The sequence below is a fragment of the Haliaeetus albicilla genome, chromosome 10 (assembly GCF_947461875.1).
Source record: "Haliaeetus albicilla chromosome 10, bHalAlb1.1, whole genome shotgun sequence".
Taxonomy (NCBI): domain Eukaryota; kingdom Metazoa; phylum Chordata; class Aves; order Accipitriformes; family Accipitridae; genus Haliaeetus; species Haliaeetus albicilla.
In genome coordinates this window covers 29,781,224-29,802,245 of record NC_091492.1, presented here as the reverse complement: position 1 = coordinate 29,802,245, position 21,022 = coordinate 29,781,224, and the positions used below count along the sequence as shown (strand labels likewise).

The 21,022-nt window shown below is 42.2% G+C and overlaps 1 protein-coding gene across 1 annotated transcript in view; it reads left to right on the top strand.

The window, feature by feature from the left end:
• The first annotated feature begins 915 nt into the window (after positions 1-915).
• Positions 916-21,022, top strand: part of PTPN11 (protein tyrosine phosphatase non-receptor type 11) — a 31,095-nt gene continuing 10,988 nt past the window's right edge. Inside the window, exons 1-10 of the mRNA XM_069794618.1 lie at positions 916-1,080; positions 5,828-5,950; positions 7,118-7,312; positions 8,459-8,651; positions 9,888-10,004; positions 10,525-10,638; positions 15,677-15,773; positions 16,385-16,464; positions 16,588-16,746; positions 20,513-20,644. Of these exons, the coding sequence (XP_069650719.1) occupies positions 1,067-1,080; positions 5,828-5,950; positions 7,118-7,312; positions 8,459-8,651; positions 9,888-10,004; positions 10,525-10,638; positions 15,677-15,773; positions 16,385-16,464; positions 16,588-16,746; positions 20,513-20,644 (1,224 nt within the window). The 5' untranslated portion in view covers positions 916-1,066. The remainder of the gene's footprint in view (positions 1,081-5,827; positions 5,951-7,117; positions 7,313-8,458; positions 8,652-9,887; positions 10,005-10,524; positions 10,639-15,676; positions 15,774-16,384; positions 16,465-16,587; positions 16,747-20,512; positions 20,645-21,022) is intronic.

Here is a 21,022-nt window from a genome sequence, read left to right as displayed (position 1 = left end):
ACCCCCCGGCTCCGCTGGAGCTGCCGGGCCCTGCCACACCGCGGGGCCACAGCGGCCTTCCCCGGGCTACCGCTACCTCCAGCTCCGGCCCCAGCCGAGTCCGCCTCCCGGGGAGGCTCCGGCCCGGCCGGTCACGGCCCAGCCCGGCCTCCCCAACCCGCCGCGGCCTGGCCTCTCCGGAGACGGCTACACCTCCCGCTCCACCCCCATATTGGCCCCCAGGCCTCATCGCCGTCTCCCCGAGGGCGCCGGGCCAGGCCCGTGAGCCCAGCGCAGCCACCCGAGGGCAGATGGTGGCGGATGACGCCCGCCCGGTCCCAGCCCTGCCCGCCGCAGCTCCGCCATTCTTACCTTCCGGGGAGGGAAAGGGACCTACATCCGGGTACAAGTCGCCTAAAGGGAGGGCAGCGTCTGACGTCACCGCGCCGCCCGCGGAGCACGCTGGGACTTGTAGTCCAGGCGAGTCCGGCGCGGCCTGGGGCAGTCCCGGGTCACCCCGCGAGGGGGACGGCGGGAGGGCAGACCGGACACCCGCATCGCGGCTCTGAGGGGGGCTGTGTCGTGACCAGCGGCTCCGGGAGCGCGGCTCGTGCTCCTGCCGCTGCCTGACTCTCCCTCCCTCCCTCCCTCCAGCTCGGGGCACGGCCGAGGTAAGACCCCGCGCCGACCCGCCCGGCCCGGCCCGGCCCGGCTTCGCGGGACGAGGCTCCGCTACTCCCGTGGCGGGTTCCACCGGGGCCCGCTCCCGGGGAGGCGGGGGGCCTGCAGCTCCCGCCCCGCCGTCGTGCCCACCCTGACAGACCGCCGCCCCCGCCGGCCGCCCGCGCGCTCCCTTCGGAGGCGGGGGCGGGGCGGCGTCGCAGACTGATGACGCGGAGGCGGGTGACGCAGGGCGGGCCGCGCCGCGCTCCGTGCGCCTCTGGGGCCTGAGGCGGCCGTTGTTCACGTTCCCTTCAGGGCGCCCGTAGGCCGCGGCCCGCGCCGGGGGGGGCCCCCCCTCATGTGAGAGGCGGCCGTCGAGGGGGGCGGCCGGGCGCACCGCGACCCGCCAGTGCCACGGGAGAAAATGACATCGCGGAGGTGAGGCGGGAGTGAGCGGCGCCGAGCCCGGCGGGCGAGGAGGGGGGGACGGACGGACGGACGGGCGGATGGATGGATGGGCGGGCGGGCGGGCGGGCAGGGGGTCGCCCGCCCCCGCGGCCCTCAGCGCCCGCTCCTGGGGGGTCGCTGGGCCGGGCTTCCTCCCCGCGGCCGTCCTGGCCGGGCAGGGCCTCCCGCGCCCCGTGGCTGCGGCGCAGGGTCAGCCCACGCCCGCTCCCCCTCCCCGCCGCCTGCAGCCGCGTCCCGGCCCCTCTCCCCGCCCGTTGCCGGGGCGGGATGTCCCCCTTCCCGCCGTCGTGGGCTGCGGCCGCCGCCTGGGCTCGAGTCGGGGCCTGGCTCGCTCTGCTCCCCGCGCCTCGCCTCCCTTTCCCTGGCGAGCGGACCCTCACCCAGCCGGCCGCGGCACGGCGGGGGGACGCTCTCCCCGGCGTGGCTGGGGGGGGCTCGGTGCGGCTCCGGGGCCGGCTGGCCTCGGGGTCCGTCGACCGCCGTGCAGAGGCCAGACCTGCCACAGTTGGCTTCGGGGGGCGTGGGGGTGGGTTTCGTCGGGTCTTCGCGCCGACTGCTTGTGCGTTTGAACCCGAGCCGAGAGACGAATTTTATTTGTGTGGCAACCCACTCAGTCCAGTATCCAAGGCCTGGGAGGGTCGTGTTGCTCTCGGTAGTCCAGCGCTAGTGACGACGTTAGTGAAACTAAAACGTGAGCTGGCTTTAAAACGAGTGTTAGTAAGCTGACCTGCTCTGGGCTCTTGGTTTATTAGCAGCATTCGGTCTAGTTTCAAAATCTTGTGGTGTTGCAAAATCAGGATGATAAACAGTTGAGTCTGTTTCTTTGTTGTAGCTTCTCACTGTCCTTACCGTATTTTGATGTTTGTCGAGTGTTAGCAGTCCTTTTTGGGCTGTGAGGTTAAGGTAAATGTTAGACTTGAGAGGAATTACTGTCATAAAAAGGAAAAAGATGTTTATAGTCTTACTTGATATACCTATTCTGAAATTTGATATATCTCTAAGTAATATCTATTAAAGTATAACTTCTTCGACATTGGATTGTCCACTTTCTTGTTCTGCTTAAGATGGTTGAAGCCAGATTGGTTGGTTTTCAGTCCTGACCATTTATAGTTGAATTTGTATTTGGGGTTTTCTGAAGTGTCTGGAGGGTCTCTAGATCTCACACATCAGAACAAGTATACAAGCTGCCTTTTCGAAACACTTGCGAACTTCCTCATTGTCAGGAGTAATCCTCTTATTCTGCTCAGAACTTTAAATTGTAACTTGTGAGGGAGACTGAAAAAAAGATGAAATATAAACCGATGAGCCTATAGATAGGAGTAATTAAACTACCAGTCACCGCCTCCCTGAACGCTATGGTGTGACAGCTGAGACTCAGAACTGATTTAATCTCTCCTGCTCTTGAAAAGGTGATTAGAAAAGCCCAATCACAGCATGGAAAAATGTATTGATTTTTTATTTTCTCTCTTTAGTTTGGTAAGAGAGAAATATGCTGGCAATGTATGACTTACAAAACGCTGATCCTGCTGATCTTTTCTGGACTGTGTTAACAGAAAAAAAAAAAGAGAGAGAATTGCAGCAAGGCTGTATTTCCTACCATGTATTATTTTTCATCAAAAGGTTTCTTGCTTAGCTGATATACCCTTAGTTTTGTAAACGAGACCCTAGCTATTTCAGTGGTTACTTTTCTGCTGACATTTTCATCTTGCTGTAAACTAATAAGGGCCTTGGAGTGGTATGCTGCTGAACCCCCCCAAATCAGAATTGCTTTATGGAGTATTCCATGCATAGTGAAGACAGCTAGGTTAATTAGAGTGTGGGTTTATGTGTGTGTGTGTCTGTTACTTTTTTGATTGTATTTATTGGCTGTGATGTCCTTTGCTTGGGATAGCCTCTGCACCTGCTCATAATAGAGGTTGAAGAAGGAAAGTAGAAAAAAATTCTAAAATGCATTCCATCCCTATAAAAGGAAGTGTAAGAGAAAGTCCTCTATAGGGGTTATGTTACTGGTATCTGTGTCTGCAGTCCCCTCTGCTGTCTCCTCCAGTTTTGGAAGGGATGTAGCCACCAAAGGTTCAAAAGCACACATGTGATGGCAGTACTTCAAATGGAGCGATCTTGATCACCGGTCCGGAACCATTTATCAGAGATCACAAACACCCCCATTTTTCTATTTGGGGTGGCTGACAAATGTATCTTCCTACACAAAGCCAAAAATACAAAGATGAGAGAGCAGGAGTACAAGTTGCCATTAGAATAAAAGTTACATAAAGTGCAATAAACTCCATTGGCCTCCCAGATGTAGCTTTTCTTTTGCTACACTTACTTGCTTTTTACCCTCTCCAGTAGGAGTGTATATGTGGGGGTGGGATTTTTGTTTTTAAACAATCTATCATCTTTTTAACATTCCCTTTAAGCGCAAGTTATTTGTAGTCCCTTCTGTTCATTAAATTATTATTTTTTTCTGTAATTTTACATCTTTTTAACAACTTGTGTATAGTAACTTCCAGATGCATTAGGGTTTAGGGTAAGATACAGAAGATATTCTATTAATTCAAGTTTATGGAATGTCAGCATATGATAAATCTGTAGGGCTGATTCCAATAATTTCTCCTTTGTATGTTTATACATTTTTGGATATAAACTCAAAAACTTGCAAAGGTGTCTCTTGAATCCTGTGTGTGTTTAAAAAGCTTATAAACTGTTCAAAATGTTGCTGTACTTTTTTTTGTTTGCTTTTTGTTTTCTCCTAATGGAAGTAAAATTTTGGGGGTGGAAGTGTGGTAAATAGACTATCGGCTTCTGCAGACCAACCTGTCGTATTCTGGAATATATTATTTAATGCTCAGTTCATCATAGGTACCAATGCTTGTGCAGTTTCTTTTGTGAGACTGCATCAAAACAGAACTTTTCTTGACCTTTGATTAGACATTAGATAAATGTAGCATTATTTATTAATTCATTCCCTTTTGCTGTAATAACTTGGAAGTGTTTTTTAGTATTTTTTTTTCATGACCCATGCTGCATAGGTTTGATTTTTATTTTTTTTTCTTCTTGTTCTTCAGTACAAGGTATTGTAGTATTCACTAGATTTTCTTGGTGCAAGTAGAATATCCTTACCTAGAAAAAAAGCAAGATTAACAAGAAGAATCATTTACTTCTGAAATGGAACTGGTACATAAGTAATCCTAATTCCCATTTGAGTGACTTGCTAGAGGTTTGGGTATTCTAGGATCTCTAAAACTCTCCAGAATGTTTCCATGAGAATCTGTTTCTGAAGAGAATAGGTTGGATAAGGCCTTGGTAGGAATATTGTCAGCTTTTCAGTACAGAAGGAATTTCTGAAACAATTGAAGTAATAACCCTAAATTTAGACATGCACTTGCATATTTTGCTGTTCTAGCAATTTAGCATGAAATGTTGACTGTATCAGGAGTGATCAGAAATGCTACTTAATTTTTTTTTAGATATAGCACTCTTATATCTGTAATGATATTGGTTGCAGAGTCTTTTGCCTTAATGTTTTGCTTTACTTGGGAGAAACTAAGGACCTTGTCTACAAAGAGGAGTAGCCTTTGTTCTTTCTGCAGGTATGGATGTGCATTTTTGCTTGTGCCCTGCATAGTGTCTGATTTATGGCAACTCTGAAAAACAAAGGCAATCTTTTAATTGCCAAATACAAGTCTGACAAAGCCACTAAAACAGTTCTTACTTGCTGTGTTCACATCTCTGTCCCTGGGCTGTGTGGTGGTTTGTTGTTTCGTTTGTTTTTTTATTTTTTTTAAGTGTGTCTTCTAAAATCGTGCCTTATTAAAAACTCCTTTCATCCAGAGCACACAGGTGTAGTCTAGCACTGCAAGAGTGCAGTAAAAATCCTCAATTATAGATAAGAGAAAATGCAGATGTGTTAACTGAATGGCTAAGAATAAGTCTCTCAAAAGTTAATGCCATAGGTGGGGACACTGAGCTTCTTGGATATAGACCATATACAGCTCTCCTTTGGCAGGGCACTATATTAGTCATTCAGAAAGCTGTTTGTGGGTGGTGAACATCAATATGAGATTCCTCGGTGTTTGTATTTAAGTGGGATATATTCGGACCAGAGAAATTGCCATGGTAGTTAGAGCATTGCTCTTGTGCCTGGCAGTGGTCAGCACCACATTCTTTTGAGGAAGGTGGAAGACGACTGGGCAACTGAATAGGTTGTCCACAAGTGAAGTTCCTTCCTGACCCTGTCGGCTGGCGGTCAGCCTGTGCCCTAAAGCATGAGGTTTTGTTAAATTTTTAACCTTTAAAATGTTGTGAAGTGTCACTTGGATGTTTTGTTTTATTTTTAAGTACCTTTCCTGATTGTGTTTCAGTTTCTTTATCTCCTGTCTTCCAGGATTAAGGAAAATGCATGACTCGTGGTCTCTGTTTATATCGTATACTTTTCTTTGATATCGTTTTAATCTGAGCAGTCTGAATATGTATAGATACACCCCTTTCACTTAGAAAGCATCTCTTACCAATATGTAAAATTGCAATGTAATATGAAATGGACAATTTATACTTTCTGCTAAGATATAGATTCTTATTTATGTAGGAACAAAATCGAGTACTTCCTGGTTTTGAAGCTGTTGAATTTTTCTGTTTAGTCTTGTCATGTAAGTTAACTCTGAAGACTAGAAGATCTTCTATTTATTTATTAACACTCTTTATTTTTAACTTCTTATAGATGGTTTCATCCAAATATTACTGGGGTGGAGGCAGAAAACCTGCTGTTAACAAGAGGAGTAGATGGCAGTTTTTTGGCACGGCCTAGCAAAAGTAACCCAGGAGATTTTACGCTGTCTGTTAGGTAAGTTTAAATGTTTTTTTGTCTTTCTCCCCAGATTGTTAGGGGTCTTCATTTGATGCTGTTCTATGGGGAAAGAGTTGTAAATGAACTACTTGTAAGAGATGCAAGAATGCATCAATCACTTTTTAGTCTGTTTTTCACTTTTTTCCTCTTTTTTTTTTTCCCCCTCCCATTTTCTGTGAAGAGGTTCTCAAATACATTTATCCAGCTTGAGGAAACTATAGGTTGGAGGGTGGTGAATTCTGATTCTGCAGAAAGACAGAATAATTTAAGGGGAGGCAGAAGTAGCTTCATAATAGCATTACTTTTAGCCCTTTAAAAATCAATTTGATAACCATCTGAAAGTAGCAGAGATGATATGAATTACTGATCAAGCACGTGCAAGGAAATGCTATCCAGACTCTCTTCTTACAGGAAAAGTCAGCAAGTTTTTAAGGGCAACTGTGGTGCTATTTCAGCTTCCAAAACAGGCCTTTTGTAACACTTGTCCCCTGGCACTGTGTGTGTAAGTGGTAGGGATGGGGAAAGGATGGCAAGAGGAAGTAGATAAAGGAAAAGGGAAAAATGGGGTTGGTGATAATAATGCAGCTTGGATACCTTTGAGATAATGGGCCTTGCTGAACAGAAGGGAGGTCTTTCAGAGAGCTGTTCTTCATTAGTACTGGAGACTGTGGGAGCAAATGACTTACATCAGGCAAAGGCAACTGTTTACTGAAGGACAAATCTTAGCAGTTAGTGTGAAATTCTAGGGAAAGGCGCAAACAAGCTCTGATGGGTGTCTTGAGAATGCTGTATTCTTCTCACCTCTCCACACGTTCTGCTTGTGTGTGCAATTCTTGGGGGTCTGAGGGATTTCTATTGGAGATCGTGAGGCTGCAGAGCTTATGGTGGCTTCGAGGATCTCTTTGTTATGGAATCAAGGGTTTTTTTCTCCTATTCTTCCTGACTGTTGGACAGCCACTTCCCCTTCTTGCAAGCCACTGAAATGTGGCTGAAGCACACTTCAGAGGTGCGCTAGCTTAGCTATTCTGCAATATTTCAGTTGGAAAGTGATGCAAATGTAAGTATGGATTTCTCTAACTAAGACAACAGAACACCGAATATAAAAATGATTGATTGGAAATCAGCTGACTTGTGTGGGTTTTTTTCCTTTGTTTCAAATATTAGACGAACTGGAGCTGTCACGCACATCAAGATCCAGAACACAGGAGACTACTATGACCTCTATGGAGGAGAGAAGTTTGCTACATTGGCTGAGTTAGTCCAGTATTATATGGAACATCATGGACAGCTCAAGGAAAAGAATGGAGATGTTATAGAGTTAAAATATCCACTGAACTGTGCTGATCCTACATCTGAAAGGTCAGAGAAATGGTGGTGAAAACCTCAGTGTCCATGCACTTCTTAATAAATGCATGTGTTTATAGTCAGCTTCCATTTGATGAAAGGGTGGCCACTGTCTTGTACTAAAAGTGGTCCCACTGATTTCAGTGAGGTTACTTGCAAAGTAGGCTAATAAACATGACTAAACGTAAAGCAGTCTAAGCCTCAGAACCTATTTTCTTCAGCATTCTTCCTGATGTGATACAATACTAAAAAAGAGGGCATAGTTCCCTTTATTTTTACTGTTGCATTAAGGAAGTTCTCCTGAAGTTTCCTGAAGCTGTTATTACTGCAAGGAATTCCCAGGTATATTTCTGAGCATAACTTTGTAAAATTTTTCCAGTAGTGGGCATAAGTGTAAGAAAGTGAATGACATGCAAATCCTCAAATTGATCAAACGCATGTGTTGAGGAATGTGGCTAATAAGGAGAATCTGAGACTTGAGACTTGATGTATACTGAGGAAGTATGCGTATGTCAGAAATAAACCTCTGTGGCCAATAGATGCCAGTTTATTCCTAGAAGTGAAAAAACAAGGAAAAATATTGAAACAAGTTCTCTCAGTCCTCAGAATGGCTTGTATTTAACAGTAGTGGGGAGGATTATTGCCTTTTTGGCTATGTTTCTTGAAGAAATGAGGTTGATGTGATTATCCTGTCCAGTTCCTAATGTGGTGGGAGGGCAAGGTCTCAAAGATGCTAAGTTCCCACAGGTTTATCAGGAAAGTGCATCCTCACACTGCAACATTTTCCTCAGTCAAGGCATTTATTCTTCTTTTATTTCCTTTGTAAGCTCATGTTTACTGGACACCTGGGAATCCATTTGGATTGTTGTAAAGGATTCAAATCAAAGCTTCATTTGAAGCTTGCATGAAATGCAAATTTCAGTGCTTATGGAAGTGCTGGCTTTGAAGTGTTTCTGTAATCACTTGTGTGTATGTATGTGTACACTTCCAAGGCTTATTTTGTTTTTTATTTTTATAAACTGTGAGGCTTTCGGTAGACCTGGACACTGTTCAGTGTATAATTTAGTATAAGCATTTTATTATAAATATTTAGAACAAGCAGATTCAGCCACAGCTGGCATGACAAGTAGGGTACCTGTCTATATCTTACTTTATTTAAAGGTGGTTTCATGGGCATCTCTCCGGAAGAGAAGCTGAAAAACTGTTAACAGAAAAAGGAAAACATGGAAGCTTTCTTGTGCGTGAGAGTCAAAGCCACCCTGGGGACTTTGTTCTTTCTGTCCGGACAGGAGATGATAAAGGAGAGAGTAACGATGGGAAATCTAAAGTGACACATGTCATGATTCACTGCCAGGTATGATGAAGCATGAACTTCTTTAACAGCACTACTTCCATGGACAGTGGGTTTATTCTAACAGGAGGGCCATCTTGCACTGCACTACAGAGAGCTGAATGCATTTCCCCTTTCCCTATGGTACTGTATGTACTATATATCCTCTGTTTGATCAAATTGACTAATTTGATAGCATCAAAATTCTATTAGGGTTTTATTTTTTTTGACTGCTTGCCTGACTGAATCATGTCATACTATACTATGCTGTCAAGTACCTTCTAATAGATTTGCTTTTGATTGCATCAGAAGTCTGTCTCAAATCCTCTACTGATGGAGCCTTTCATGCTCATGAATCTTCTTAAGCAAGTTGCAGTCTCCTGGATGAATTACATAAAAATATGAATAATTGGACAAATAGAGATCTATCAGAATATATCTGTTTCTCTGTCAGTTTATAAAGTTACACCTGATAGATGATGAACATTCTGTGAAAATTTTGAGTACTGAATCCAAGGAAAGCTTTTAAATCTAAAGCTTGAATTTAATATAGTGTAGTTCTTCACTGAAGTATTATTCACTGATAGTCTTTTGATATTTTCATATATAAAAAATATATATAAAATCACAGATTTTGTCATTATCTTTTTCTTCTGTTATCGTAAAAGACAGTGCAACAACTTAATTGTTTAAAAACAACTAAAATGCAATAACAGAAATAGTCTGGAGGTAGAAGTGGTCTACCAAGACTGTAAAAGCTGAACTACCAATTTTTTTTTTTTTCTTCAAGAAAGCCTCTTTGATTTACAGTTAACTACTATTAGCATTTATGATGTTGAGGAAATTAACTCAGCACTGCTTCCTTAAAATAGGGATGGTGCCAGTCAATACCAGCCTTTCAGGACCCAATGATACTCTTTCAGGAATGTGAATTGATTTTCAAAGCTATCTCCTGGATTCTAATCATGTAGCTCAGGTAGCCTGCTTGAGCTGACTGAACCTCAGTTCAGAAGGAATCAGCTCTCCTGAAAAGGCAGATAAAATGATTTTCAGTTAGATGACAAAAAGGATAATGTCCTCCACAGTGCGTGTGTTTCTTTTTATTAAGGTTCTACCATCCCTTAGCAGAAGGATTTTTACTAGATTCTTCTATATATGGTTTTAAAGAGAATTTCTCATATGTTGCATAGCCTAAAGATGATGTTAGTGTAGCATCACTGTATGAAGTGAGTTTATTTTGATGAGCATCTGTCTTTCAAGGATCTAAAATATGATGTTGGTGGAGGGGAGAAATTTGACTCTCTGACAGATCTAGTGGAACATTACAAGAAGAACCCTATGGTAGAAACTTTGGGCACAGTATTGCAACTCAAGCAGGTGAGTGAATGGAGAAGACACCACTAAGCTTTGTTAACTTCAGCATATATTGTTGAAGTGCAGGCTTTTCCATGTGTTCTGAGACGTAATTTTTTTTCTTTTCTAATGCAAAAATGAAGAATTAAACTTCATGAAACTGGATGATGAAGTCAGTAATTTAAATGGGAACAATTTTTTATATGCCTGTGAAGGATAGACTCTTGTGTCTCTGATGCATGCAGAACTTCTCTTGGTTTCATCGTGGTCCATAGGGACTGCAGGACTAGTCCAGAAATGAGACAACTTAATGTATTGAAGAACAACTGTGAGACCTTACCTAAAAGCAATTGTTCCCTGCCCCCTTCCTCTCTACCCTCACTGCCCTTCATTGTATGAATTGTAAAGTTTTGAAGTCCAAATAGATGCCTGGATCCCAGAATTGACAGTATAAAATATAATTAGCGTGGGTGATTTGTGTTTTAACTGTCTTCTCACAGTTGTCATTTGTTATACCTTTGTTTAACATCTGTATCTTTCTTAGCCTCTGAATACTACCCGTATTAATGCTGCAGAGATTGAAAGCAGAGTGCGAGAGCTAAGCAAGCTAGCAGAGACTACAGATAAAGTCAAGCAGGGCTTCTGGGAAGAATTTGAGGTACTTCATTACATTCCAAGTGTTATGGTATTAAATCTCTACACTACTAAAAAGTTAGGTTTGTTACTCCCTTCCCGACATTTTCTCATCTCCCCTTCCGTTGCTTCAGATCCCTGTTCTTGCTCCCATCTCCCGTGTCAGGTACGGCATGTGTTAAAATTTCACGAGTTCCACTCTTGTGTCTGCTAGTAAAATGATTGAAATATTTGTCTTTTTTCCTGATTCTGAGACCTAATTATGTTCTTCAATGCTATTCATTCAGTACCTAGCACAATCCCTCCTGAATATCCTCCCCATCATGAGGGAGCCTTATGTACAACTGTATCTGGCCCACCAGGACAATTAATTGTTTTCATTCCTGTGTTCCTTTTCTTCATGTGGACAGGAAGAGGTCTGTAGACTGGATTAATGTTTCTGGAGGCAAAGGACTAATTCCTAGCCTACATTACTCTTGGTGACTGAAGGAAACTTCAGTGTGCTTTCTCAGTCAGTATATGCTCTTGCCCTTAAGTTTGTGGCTTTTTGATAGCCATTTTTTGGGGATCTTAGAACTATTCTGAAGTGGTAGTGGTAGCAAGCTATGAGATGAAGCAGCACTGATTGTATGTATTCCTTGGACTCCTGGAGATTTATTTTTGTTTTGTTTGGGTATTTCATTTCTGCCTGTGGCCAAAATTCCATATCCCTCCCAGAAAGCAGCATTGCCTTTCCTTCTGTCTTATCCGTGCTCCTCTTGTGTGTGTAACATAGCTGCGCTGGCCCAGCTGTCCCCTTCTTTGAAGTCCTGATGATTTCAGGGAGCTGCTTATGTTTGAAAGAAGATACAGCTGAAACTGTTAATTTCTCAAGTAGAGCAAATTGTGAGTGTTGACTAACACATTCCAAACTACTTGAGCCTAGCCTGGGTCCTAACCCTTCTCTGACAACTGGAGTCACTTAACAGCTGCATGCACGTGATGGTCATAGCCAAAAGCTTAGAAGTGTCTTAAATATAATGGACTGGTTTATAACACACACACACAAGAAAACCACAGTGGAGTCTGGAACTTCACCAGCAGATGGCAACAGGAAACTGCGAAGTCCTGATCTTTGACAGAGAGGCTGGTTTTGGCTTTGTAATGCTATTTTGAGAAACTTCTTGGATAGTGACAGATTTGCAAAGCAACCATTCTTGAAGAAACTTTTTTGATCAGACATATTCATTAGCTGAATGTAATCTGCTGTGACACTATTGTCAGGAGGAGAAAAATAAATCCATGAAAAGCAAAAGACTCTCACCAAAGAGGTAATGCATTTCACTACAAATGTGGATGGAATATAAGAAGGTGAGGTCATGGCAGTGGGGTAATCATAAAATGAGGATTAAGCTTTCTCCTCTCTCTTCCCCTGTGCCCAGTGTGGTGGTGGTGGTGAGGGGCAGTCCTTGACCCAGGACTGCTGAATGGTCAGAATCCTACCTGGAGGGGGAAGCAAGCCAGCAGAGGCTTCTCTGGCTGTTGCTGAGGACTTGGGACTGTTTTATCCTAACAGTAGAGGGGTGGATCCCCTGGGGAGCAGTTCTCATCTATTGCTTGTGAACCTCGCCTGGAGGTAAAATGGCCTCAACCTTTGAATTGCTTCTCCTGCAGAGTTCAACACAGGAACTTTGATATGGGGCCTGAAGGGTAAAGAAGATTAGCCACACCTGCTCTAATGGCTAAAATTTGCATATGAGAATTAACTGCTTTTTCTAAAGACTGATTAGTGGTGTGCTTTATCATATCATGATACAGTCATGTAGATTGTGCCTGTGATCACTGTGTGGTTTAGTCTGAACATGCATTTGCAAGTTAGCCAAGGCTGTCTGTTGGCTTTTCTGGAGACTCTAGGCATACCTTATTCTTATTCAGAGGGCATAAAAGGAAAAAGTGTGCCCTGTTGGCTTGCCCTTCTTGTAATTGGTGCCTTCTTGTAATACTAGAAGACATGTGAATTAAAGTTTTGTTTTGTTTTTTCTTGAGGGAAGCATTCTTGTGCAATGCATTTAGGAATGGATTGTTGATTTGTCAAAACATGACTGGACTATTACTTGACGCTTATGACTTCTTTTCTGACCTCTGGTCTTTGTTGAATAAATTAGTCTTGTAATGGATTTATCAGTTGGTCCTTAGAAGCAAATTGTTTTCTTGTCATGTGACTTTCCTGAAGAAAAGTATTTGCTAGCAAGCTAGAAGTCTTACAGAAAAGGTAAATGTAAGAAATGAAGGATTTTACCTGTGAGACATTCCACTTTCCCCTTCACTATGGTTAGTGAGGTCAGCACAAAACCTTACTTTTTTCCCCGCTGTGTTTTTAGGAATGAAGCAATCTCATAGCAGTTTTAGTGTCATGCTTTTTCATTCACCTCAGGTAAGCTATAGCTGTCAGCCTTGGTGGCAGGAGGCAGGGGGGCAAACTCCAGGTTGTCCAAGGCTCTCTGCCTGAGCTGTTTATGATTTAGCAGTCCAGATGGTAGTTATAAATTACTTGCCTTCAGGCATATTTAAGAATGTACTTCTTGTCCTGTGAACCACTAGACAGAAATGTTGACAGTCCTTGTAATGTTTTTGCTTCTGAAAAATGGCTGTTTGGTGAGCTTAATGCTTGGATGTTGTAGTGACATTGAGGACTATGTTTCAGATTTATTGTTGCATTGTGTACATCTCTTAATGGGCTTGTTAGAAGTCACTGGTGCTCATGGATCTCTCCTCAGGGATGCTCAAAGCAATAATAATTAACTGTGTGAAGTGAAGATGTGTTTGAAGCTCTGGTTTCCACACCTACTAGCAAAGTTTAGCCTTTGCTTCTTTTGCTTGGCGTTTCACTTGGCTGAGACTCAAAAGTGTTAATAGTATGTAAAGGTCTCTGTGGTAATGGCACTTTAAAGACTCACAGTGTGGCAAGAGATGAGCTTACTGCAAAGTGCTGTTTCACCCATTGCTAGCAGTAGCAAGTAATGCTTTATGCGGATATGTTTTCTGTCTTTGCTTCATGAGCATGAAACCTCACAGTTCTCATGTATTACTTTTGTTCTTTGGTTTCCCTGTCTTTAGGATGAGCCTAATTGTCCAAGGTCACTAAGTGAGGTCGTAACAATAAGAGAGACTGAAATAGAAGTGAGCCAATGTGCCTGACATGCCCAAGCTTTAAAGTAAAAGCAATCTCTGCAAGAGCATTAAGGGTGGTAATAACAAGGGGAGCAGCTTCCAAAGCCTGAGTCTTCCTTTTAGTCAGGCCAGTACTGCTTTGGGGATTAAAACTTGGAACAAAGACATCGAGATTCTGGTCCCTCCAGCTTCATTGCAAGTAGGGAGACTTGCTGCTAAGCAGCATGGCTGTGAAGTATGGAATTGCTGTTGTCCCTGTTATATTAACTGTGAACCAGGTACTGAGAAATGAGCTCCTTGCCAACAGGAGAAATCACCATGCAGATTTATTGTTTCTACACTAGGATGATTTATGGATAACTCTGTAGTTACCTAATGCCCCCCTTCCTCCACCAACAGGATAATATGAGAAAGTCTGTGCAAAATTTTTTACTGGTTTAGTGAAATGGCCTTGCATTGGTAGAAGAGAATCATTGGAGCACTTAAAAAGTGGTACGTGGCTGTGGTGTTGGGTTGTACATTGGCATTGTACTTGTCTCATCCATACTTTTGGAAATACTGTAGCATTCATAGAATGGTAGAATGGTTTGGGTTGGAAGGGACCTTAATGATCATCTAGTTCCAACACCCCTTGCATGGGCAGGGACACCTTCCACTAGACCAGGTTGCTCAAAGCCCAGTCCAACCTGGCCTTGAACACTTCGAGGGATGGGGCATCCATAACTTCTCTGGTCAACCTGTTCCAGTGCCTCACCACCCTCACAGTGAAGAACTTATTCTTTACAGCTAATCTAAATCTACCCCCTTTCCGTTTAAAGCCATTACCCCTTGTCCTATCATGACATGCCCTTGTAAAAAGTCCCTCTCTGGCTTTCTCGTAGGCCCCCTGTAGGTACTGGGACTTCCATGTACCAACTTCCCCTGTGGACTTTGTTTTGGGGGAGTAGACAAGAATATCTACCTAATATTCTGCTTCTGACTGCTGAAGGACTTTTCACTGTGCTTGATATTTAAATACAGCTGCTTGTGTTGATATGCTTTGTTGGGTTTTCTGTATGCTCCTTCCTCCTCTTTGGCTGTCTAGAGTTCATCTGGCTGCAGCTTGCAAGGATCCGCTCTTGTGGCATTGCTGTTGCACAGCCTTTGTATTCTCAGGGACTTGTTTTGGGGGCTTGCTAGCAGTGTTACTACAGACTTGCTGTAGCTGAAGGAGAGGAAGAAGGCTGGTAAGGCCTAGAGGAATCCAGTACAGCTCAGGTACAGAAGCACTGGATCACAAAGTGCCTTACTCCTTTGCAGGCTGGCAATATTTTGAATGCATTAGTTACTAATCTTTATTGGTACTAAAGCTAATGCCAGTTCAGTGGAAATTTTTTAACTCCTTACATGCCTGATGCAGCAAAAAGAAGTGTAATAGTACTCCTAACTTTTATGCTTGGCGAGAAAGATCTAGTGATAAATATGTTTGTTTGGACCTGCTCTGTAGAATGCTGCTTGTGTTGTTTGGTTTATTTAGCATGCCTTTTACAATGGCAAGATTTCCACAGGCAAAATTTTGTTGTGGTCCTTTGTAACCAGTTACACCTAAAACTTGGGTCTGCTTGGTCAGAACAGTATCATGAGGACTTGCTGGTTATAGTTTGGTTTACAGAAGCTTTGAATTCATAGGTGTTTCTAATTATTAGGTGGAAAACAGCTTGCCTTGTCACTCATGCTCCTGTGTTTCTTACATATCTTGGAAGCAATGCTGTACTAAGTCTGGATGGAGAAATTCAGTACCTCTCTCTCCTTCTCTGACTCTCTGGCATTATAATCAAGTATCATCATTTTTGTGAGAAAGGATTGCTATAACGATGGTGAAACAGTTCATACTGCTTTTATTAAACCCAGTTATTTGTGCTGTTTTTATTTAGACTTTACAGCAGCAAGAATGCAAACTCCTCTATAGCCGTAAAGAAGGTCAGCGTCAAGAAAACAAAAACAAAAATAGATACAAAAACATTTTACCCTGTAAGTATTAATTTCTTTCATTATAGCATAAGCCTGCTACTTTTCTATGGTTTTTTTTAGCTCATAAATACAGGGTTAATTAAGTACCACTGTGCTTTTTCTTCTCTTTAGTGATAATTTCCCTTCTTATGTTGTCAGTATTAGCCCATGCAATTTCCAATTTGTGTTCAAACATTTGTACTTTGTAGATACCAATATTTTGATTCCCAAATGTTTTTATCTTCAGCTTTCATTTAAAAACATCACATCCCTAAACTGTTATTCAGTAAACTGGAATGCTTAAACTTAAGAGGATTAATTGTGGTACAAAAGTGCATGGTGCAAATCCAGCAGCCGTTTGCCTTGACTTAGTGCTTGACTGTCCATGTACTCATGAGTTACTAGGGGTCATGAACACTTACTTTGATCTAGCTTGTTTTGAATTGGCCACTTGTTTTAAGAAACAGCAAAAGAGGAAAGGTTGAATATTCTAACCACTAATTTACTGAGTTTGATAACCTAATAGCTTCTGGTAGCAGTAAGAAATGTACCTGTCTGTGGGATATTTAAAAATAGCTGTGTGTTCACAACTGTAGGATGCAAGCGCTTAACGTTCATATATATTCTTCCAGTTGATCATACCAGAGTTGTTCTACATGATGGTGATCCAAATGAACCTGTTTCAGACTATATCAATGCTAATATTATTATGGTAAGTATACCCATACCTACAGAAGCCTTGTTGGCGCAGCTCATGTCTACTCTTTAAAATACTCACCTAAATCCAAGTTAGTCTTGTAATCATTTGTCACCATTTGTTAATTTTTTTCTCTAGCCTGAGTTCGAAACCAAGTGCAACAACTCAAAGCCAAAAAAAAGCTACATTGCTACTCAAGGTTGCCTACAGAATACAGTGAATGATTTTTGGAGGATGGTGTTCCAGGAGAATTCTCGAGTTATTGTTATGACAACAAAAGAAGTTGAAAGAGGAAAGGTAAGAACACACTCTCAAACTGGCCTTGGGAAAGGTCATGACGTTTGAATGCAAGTAAGGACTAAACTGACTAGGTTATATTGATCTATATGCTGAAATCTGGTATGCCACCACTGTCTTTGGAGACCGGGAAGTTGCTGAGTGTCCTTTTTTATTGGTGCTGGTGGGAATTGAGGGTATACTCCTATCGTATCATCAGGCCTCCCTTTTTTAAGTGTTGACTGATTAAATTTTAACTGCTGAATATAATTCTATGTATTTTAACATTATTCAGCGAATGAGGCACTGGAATGTGAGATGAAGCCAGACAGGCATTCTGTGTTCTTGAAGGGGTAAACCCTCTGTTCCTGTAACAAAAGTATTGCCATTTATTTTAGCTTACCAAGCTTGTGTAGACTTTAGTAGAAAAGCAGAATTGTGGGACTTTATTATTATAAGAATGAATGTAGATGATACTAGACTACTAGAATGCTATTCTCTCTTCTGACTTTACTTTCTATGCTTGAATTTGATAACATTCTTATTACGTGCTGAGCTAGTGATTACGGCTGAAACTGTACCTCGTTAGGAATCCCCCAGCCAGGTGTGTTTTAGCACTTTAGGAATAAAAGTCAGGTTCTTTACCTTTGACTGCCCCGTTCTGCATGAACACAGCTGCCTGTTCAGCCTTGCTAATCTGCAAAAACCTTGTGAACTGCTCTGGCAGTATTTAATGCTCTGAAAGAGGAAATTTTCCTGCAAGGGCGTATCCCAAGAACCTCCATCTTACCTTTTAAGTACAGAGATCTTGTCTTACTGTCTTCTGGCGAATCTGAGGCTATTACTTTGTTTCTGGGTTCTAATGACATATGGCAGGAAAGAATAGGAAATAGTAGAATACTGATATTCTGGCAACGGTCACATACCGCTTCCTGTGTATAGTGTAGCTTTATCTTTGGAATGTGTTGCTGCTGTTCAGTTTCGTGTGTGCGCTCTCTCTTGTTTCTCTGCTTTTTCCACATACCATTGTCCACTTTTTCAATAATCCAATGATCTGTTTCTGAATGGAGAACTGTTATCTTGTTAGATGAGCGTCACTTTTGAAAAAAAATTGAATTGAAAGTATAGCTAGTGTTTTTCTATGGATGACTGATAATTGCAGGGGTTCCTTACCACTGCGACAAAAAAAGAGGCTTTGTGTATATGTACTGAAGACAAATAGCAGTAGATTTTATGGGCTTCTCTTACTAATCTAGGTATCAAAGCTGCCATTGGTGATGTTTGTAGAAACCATTAGACTCTGTCTTGCAGATTTTTTTAGGCTTTGTAAACTTCTGCCCATCCATTAGCCTTATAAAGGGGCATGATTTGTGTTTTCTTCCTGAGAATGCACTGAGGGAGGGAGAAGCTGCCCCTTTCCAGTGACCTTCCTCTTAGGTCATTTTCTTGGAAGAGGACAAATAAATTATGGGTTGTTTTGGAAGAGTTGACTTGAATAATTTTTTTTTTTTTTTTTTTTTTTTTTTTTTTTTTTTTTGTAACCTACTGAATGGCCTGTGCTCCTCTGCAATTCTTCCATGATTCTTTCCAAATTTTGCTAAGCCTGTTTTCTGTGCTCTAGCTGTATAAAACATTTTAATGTCCGATTACTTAATCACTGCTGCATGCACTGATTTTTTTCTTTATTCTTTTTTTTTTCCTTGATGCCTATTTCACTTATTCAAGAATTGCAAATAAAAGTCCTGATATAAAATAAAAGTTTTTTTATTGTCCTGGTTTCAGCTGGGATAGAGTTAATTGTCTTCCTAGTAGCTGGTACAGTGCTATGTTTTGAGTTCAGTATGTGAAGAATGTTGATAACACTGATGTTTTCAGTTGTTGCTCGGTAGTGTTTAGTCTAAAGTCAAGGATTTTTCAGCTTCTCAAGCCCAGCCAGTGAGAAAGCTGGAGGGGCACAAGAAGTTGGCACAGGACAGAGCCTGGGCAGCTGACCCAAAGTGGCCAACAGGGTATTCCATACCATGGGACGTCACATCTAGTATAGGAACTGGGGGGAGTGGGGGCAGGGGGGTTGCCGTTGGGGGACTAACTGGGCATTGAGTGGTGAGCAATTGCACTGCGCATCATTTGTACATTCCAATCCTTTTATCATTACTGTTGTCATTTTATTAGTGTTATCGTTATCATTAATAGTTTCTTCTTTTCTGTTCTATTAAACTGTTCTTATCTCAACCCACGAGTTTTACTTCTCTTCCCGATTTTCTCCCCCATCCCACTGGCTGGGGGCGGGGGGAGTGAGTGAGCGGCTGCATGGTGCTTAGTTGCTGGCTGGGGTTAAACCATGACATATATCTCAGGCCAAGATGCTTTCAGATCTGCAGAAAGGAGAGAAACCTCTGCATCAGAGATGACTTCAAGAGCACATTGCCTAAGGAAGTGAGGAACTATGATCTGCATCTGAATATGCTTTAGAATGCGCTGTAGAAGCAGCAAATACTTATAAATTAAAATAGTGGTGTTTTGGAGGCAGTCCATCGAGCCAATAACACATGCATCCCCTCTATCAGACTAAAGCTTATTTTAACGTTGCATGTTACTCTTCAGACTTGCTATACCAACTGCTCTTGTGTTCAGAGTTCTGTATTGAAACTGCAAGTTATTTTGGCATAGGCTAGGATCAACATCTTTTCTTCAGCTTGTACTCTTTCGGAGATGGCAGGGAAAGAAGGGCAAAAGTAACAAAAAAGCATCTTGTTGCCTAAGTAGGCTGGAAAGCATGTGTTCGATCATCTCTTACTGTATCTTGTGTTGGCAGAAGGAACTTTCTTGTTGCCATTTTTTCTCATAAATATGCAGTAGTAACTGCAAATAGGAAATATTTCTCTGTAGTACTTGGTGTTTGGTCTGCATTTGCTATTTGCTGGAAGCTGCATCTATATACCCACTGTAATTTCTCATTTGATACTGTGTGGACTTGTATTGCATTCACAGGCTAACAGGAGTTGCTCTTTCCTGAACTGTCACAGGAAGCAAATCAAAAGTAGTAATAGATGAATCCGTTCTTCAGTGGATGGAATATATCCCTGGCCAAAGATAATCTTGAGAGAGAAGTAGCACGCCAAAAGCTCTACATTTTGGAAGCTACCAACACATGAGGCTTCAGTCCCCTGCCACAGGGAACAATTCTTTGTTGCTTTGGTGATTGAATTAGAGAGCTATGTTAGCCCTTTCTGCTCTAAGTCATGAAAATGCAAGCATCCAGGTTTAATTTCTGCGAAAAACAGCTTATACCTCTGACTTGTATTTATTTTGCAGCCTGTTGGGTTTTGATTGTAGAATAGCCTGTAAGGCTGCAGCATTCTACTGGAAATTCTCAGTATTTTGAAACCTTTAGTTGGGTGGAGATACAAGTAACAGTATTTTAATCTCTGGGTTTTGAAACTATTGAGGCAAAGCAGATACTAAGATGATCATGAAAGCTGCTGAAAGGAGGGATTGCCTGTACCTGTTTGACTGAAATCATCCAGTGTTTGTTATGGGGAAGCGAAACTTCCCCCTAAAATGTTCTTTACCTTGTTAGCTAGATGTCCAGTTGATGCTAATAATTGTCCCCTATGTATTCAGAAATGAAGGCTTCAGAAATGTGTTTGGTAACCAGTTTATGAACCAGCCTTTCTTCAGTTCATGAACCAGCGTTTCTTCTTACTAATTACTCCTTTTTTTGTTGTTGTTGGTGTTTTGTTGTTGTTTTTTGTTTTTGTTTTTGTTTTTTTTTTAAATCTTGCAGAGTAAGTGTGTCAAGTACTGGCCTGATGAATATTCCCTAAAGGAGTATGGTGTTATGCGTGTTAGGAATGTCAAGGAGAGTGCAGCACACGATTACACACTAAGAGAACTTAAGCTTTCTAAAGTTGGGCAAGTAAGTATGTTAGTAACTCTGTCCTTTTAATTTGGGTTGCACATCACAAAAAAAAGTTTGCAGAAATAGGCTGTTTCTTTGGAATCAATAAAAGCACTAAGAGATTAATAAATTGAGACCTGTCTCTTTCTTTGAAGCTCCAGGTTTAGTTCTATACATCTTTCTCTTTGTCCCTGGGATAATTGAAGATTCTTACACCTAAGCAATTTTTGGCAGAAGATGCGCAGCTGCAAAGCTTTGGGGAAATCTGGAAAGAGAGGTGGCGCTTTTAAGTAATCACACTTAGATCTAGCTAGGCATTTGCTCTCTTTCATGGAGATGGTTGCACTAGAAGAAAACGGTTGTGTATGGGTCCAGTACGTAGAAAGAACACTTAAG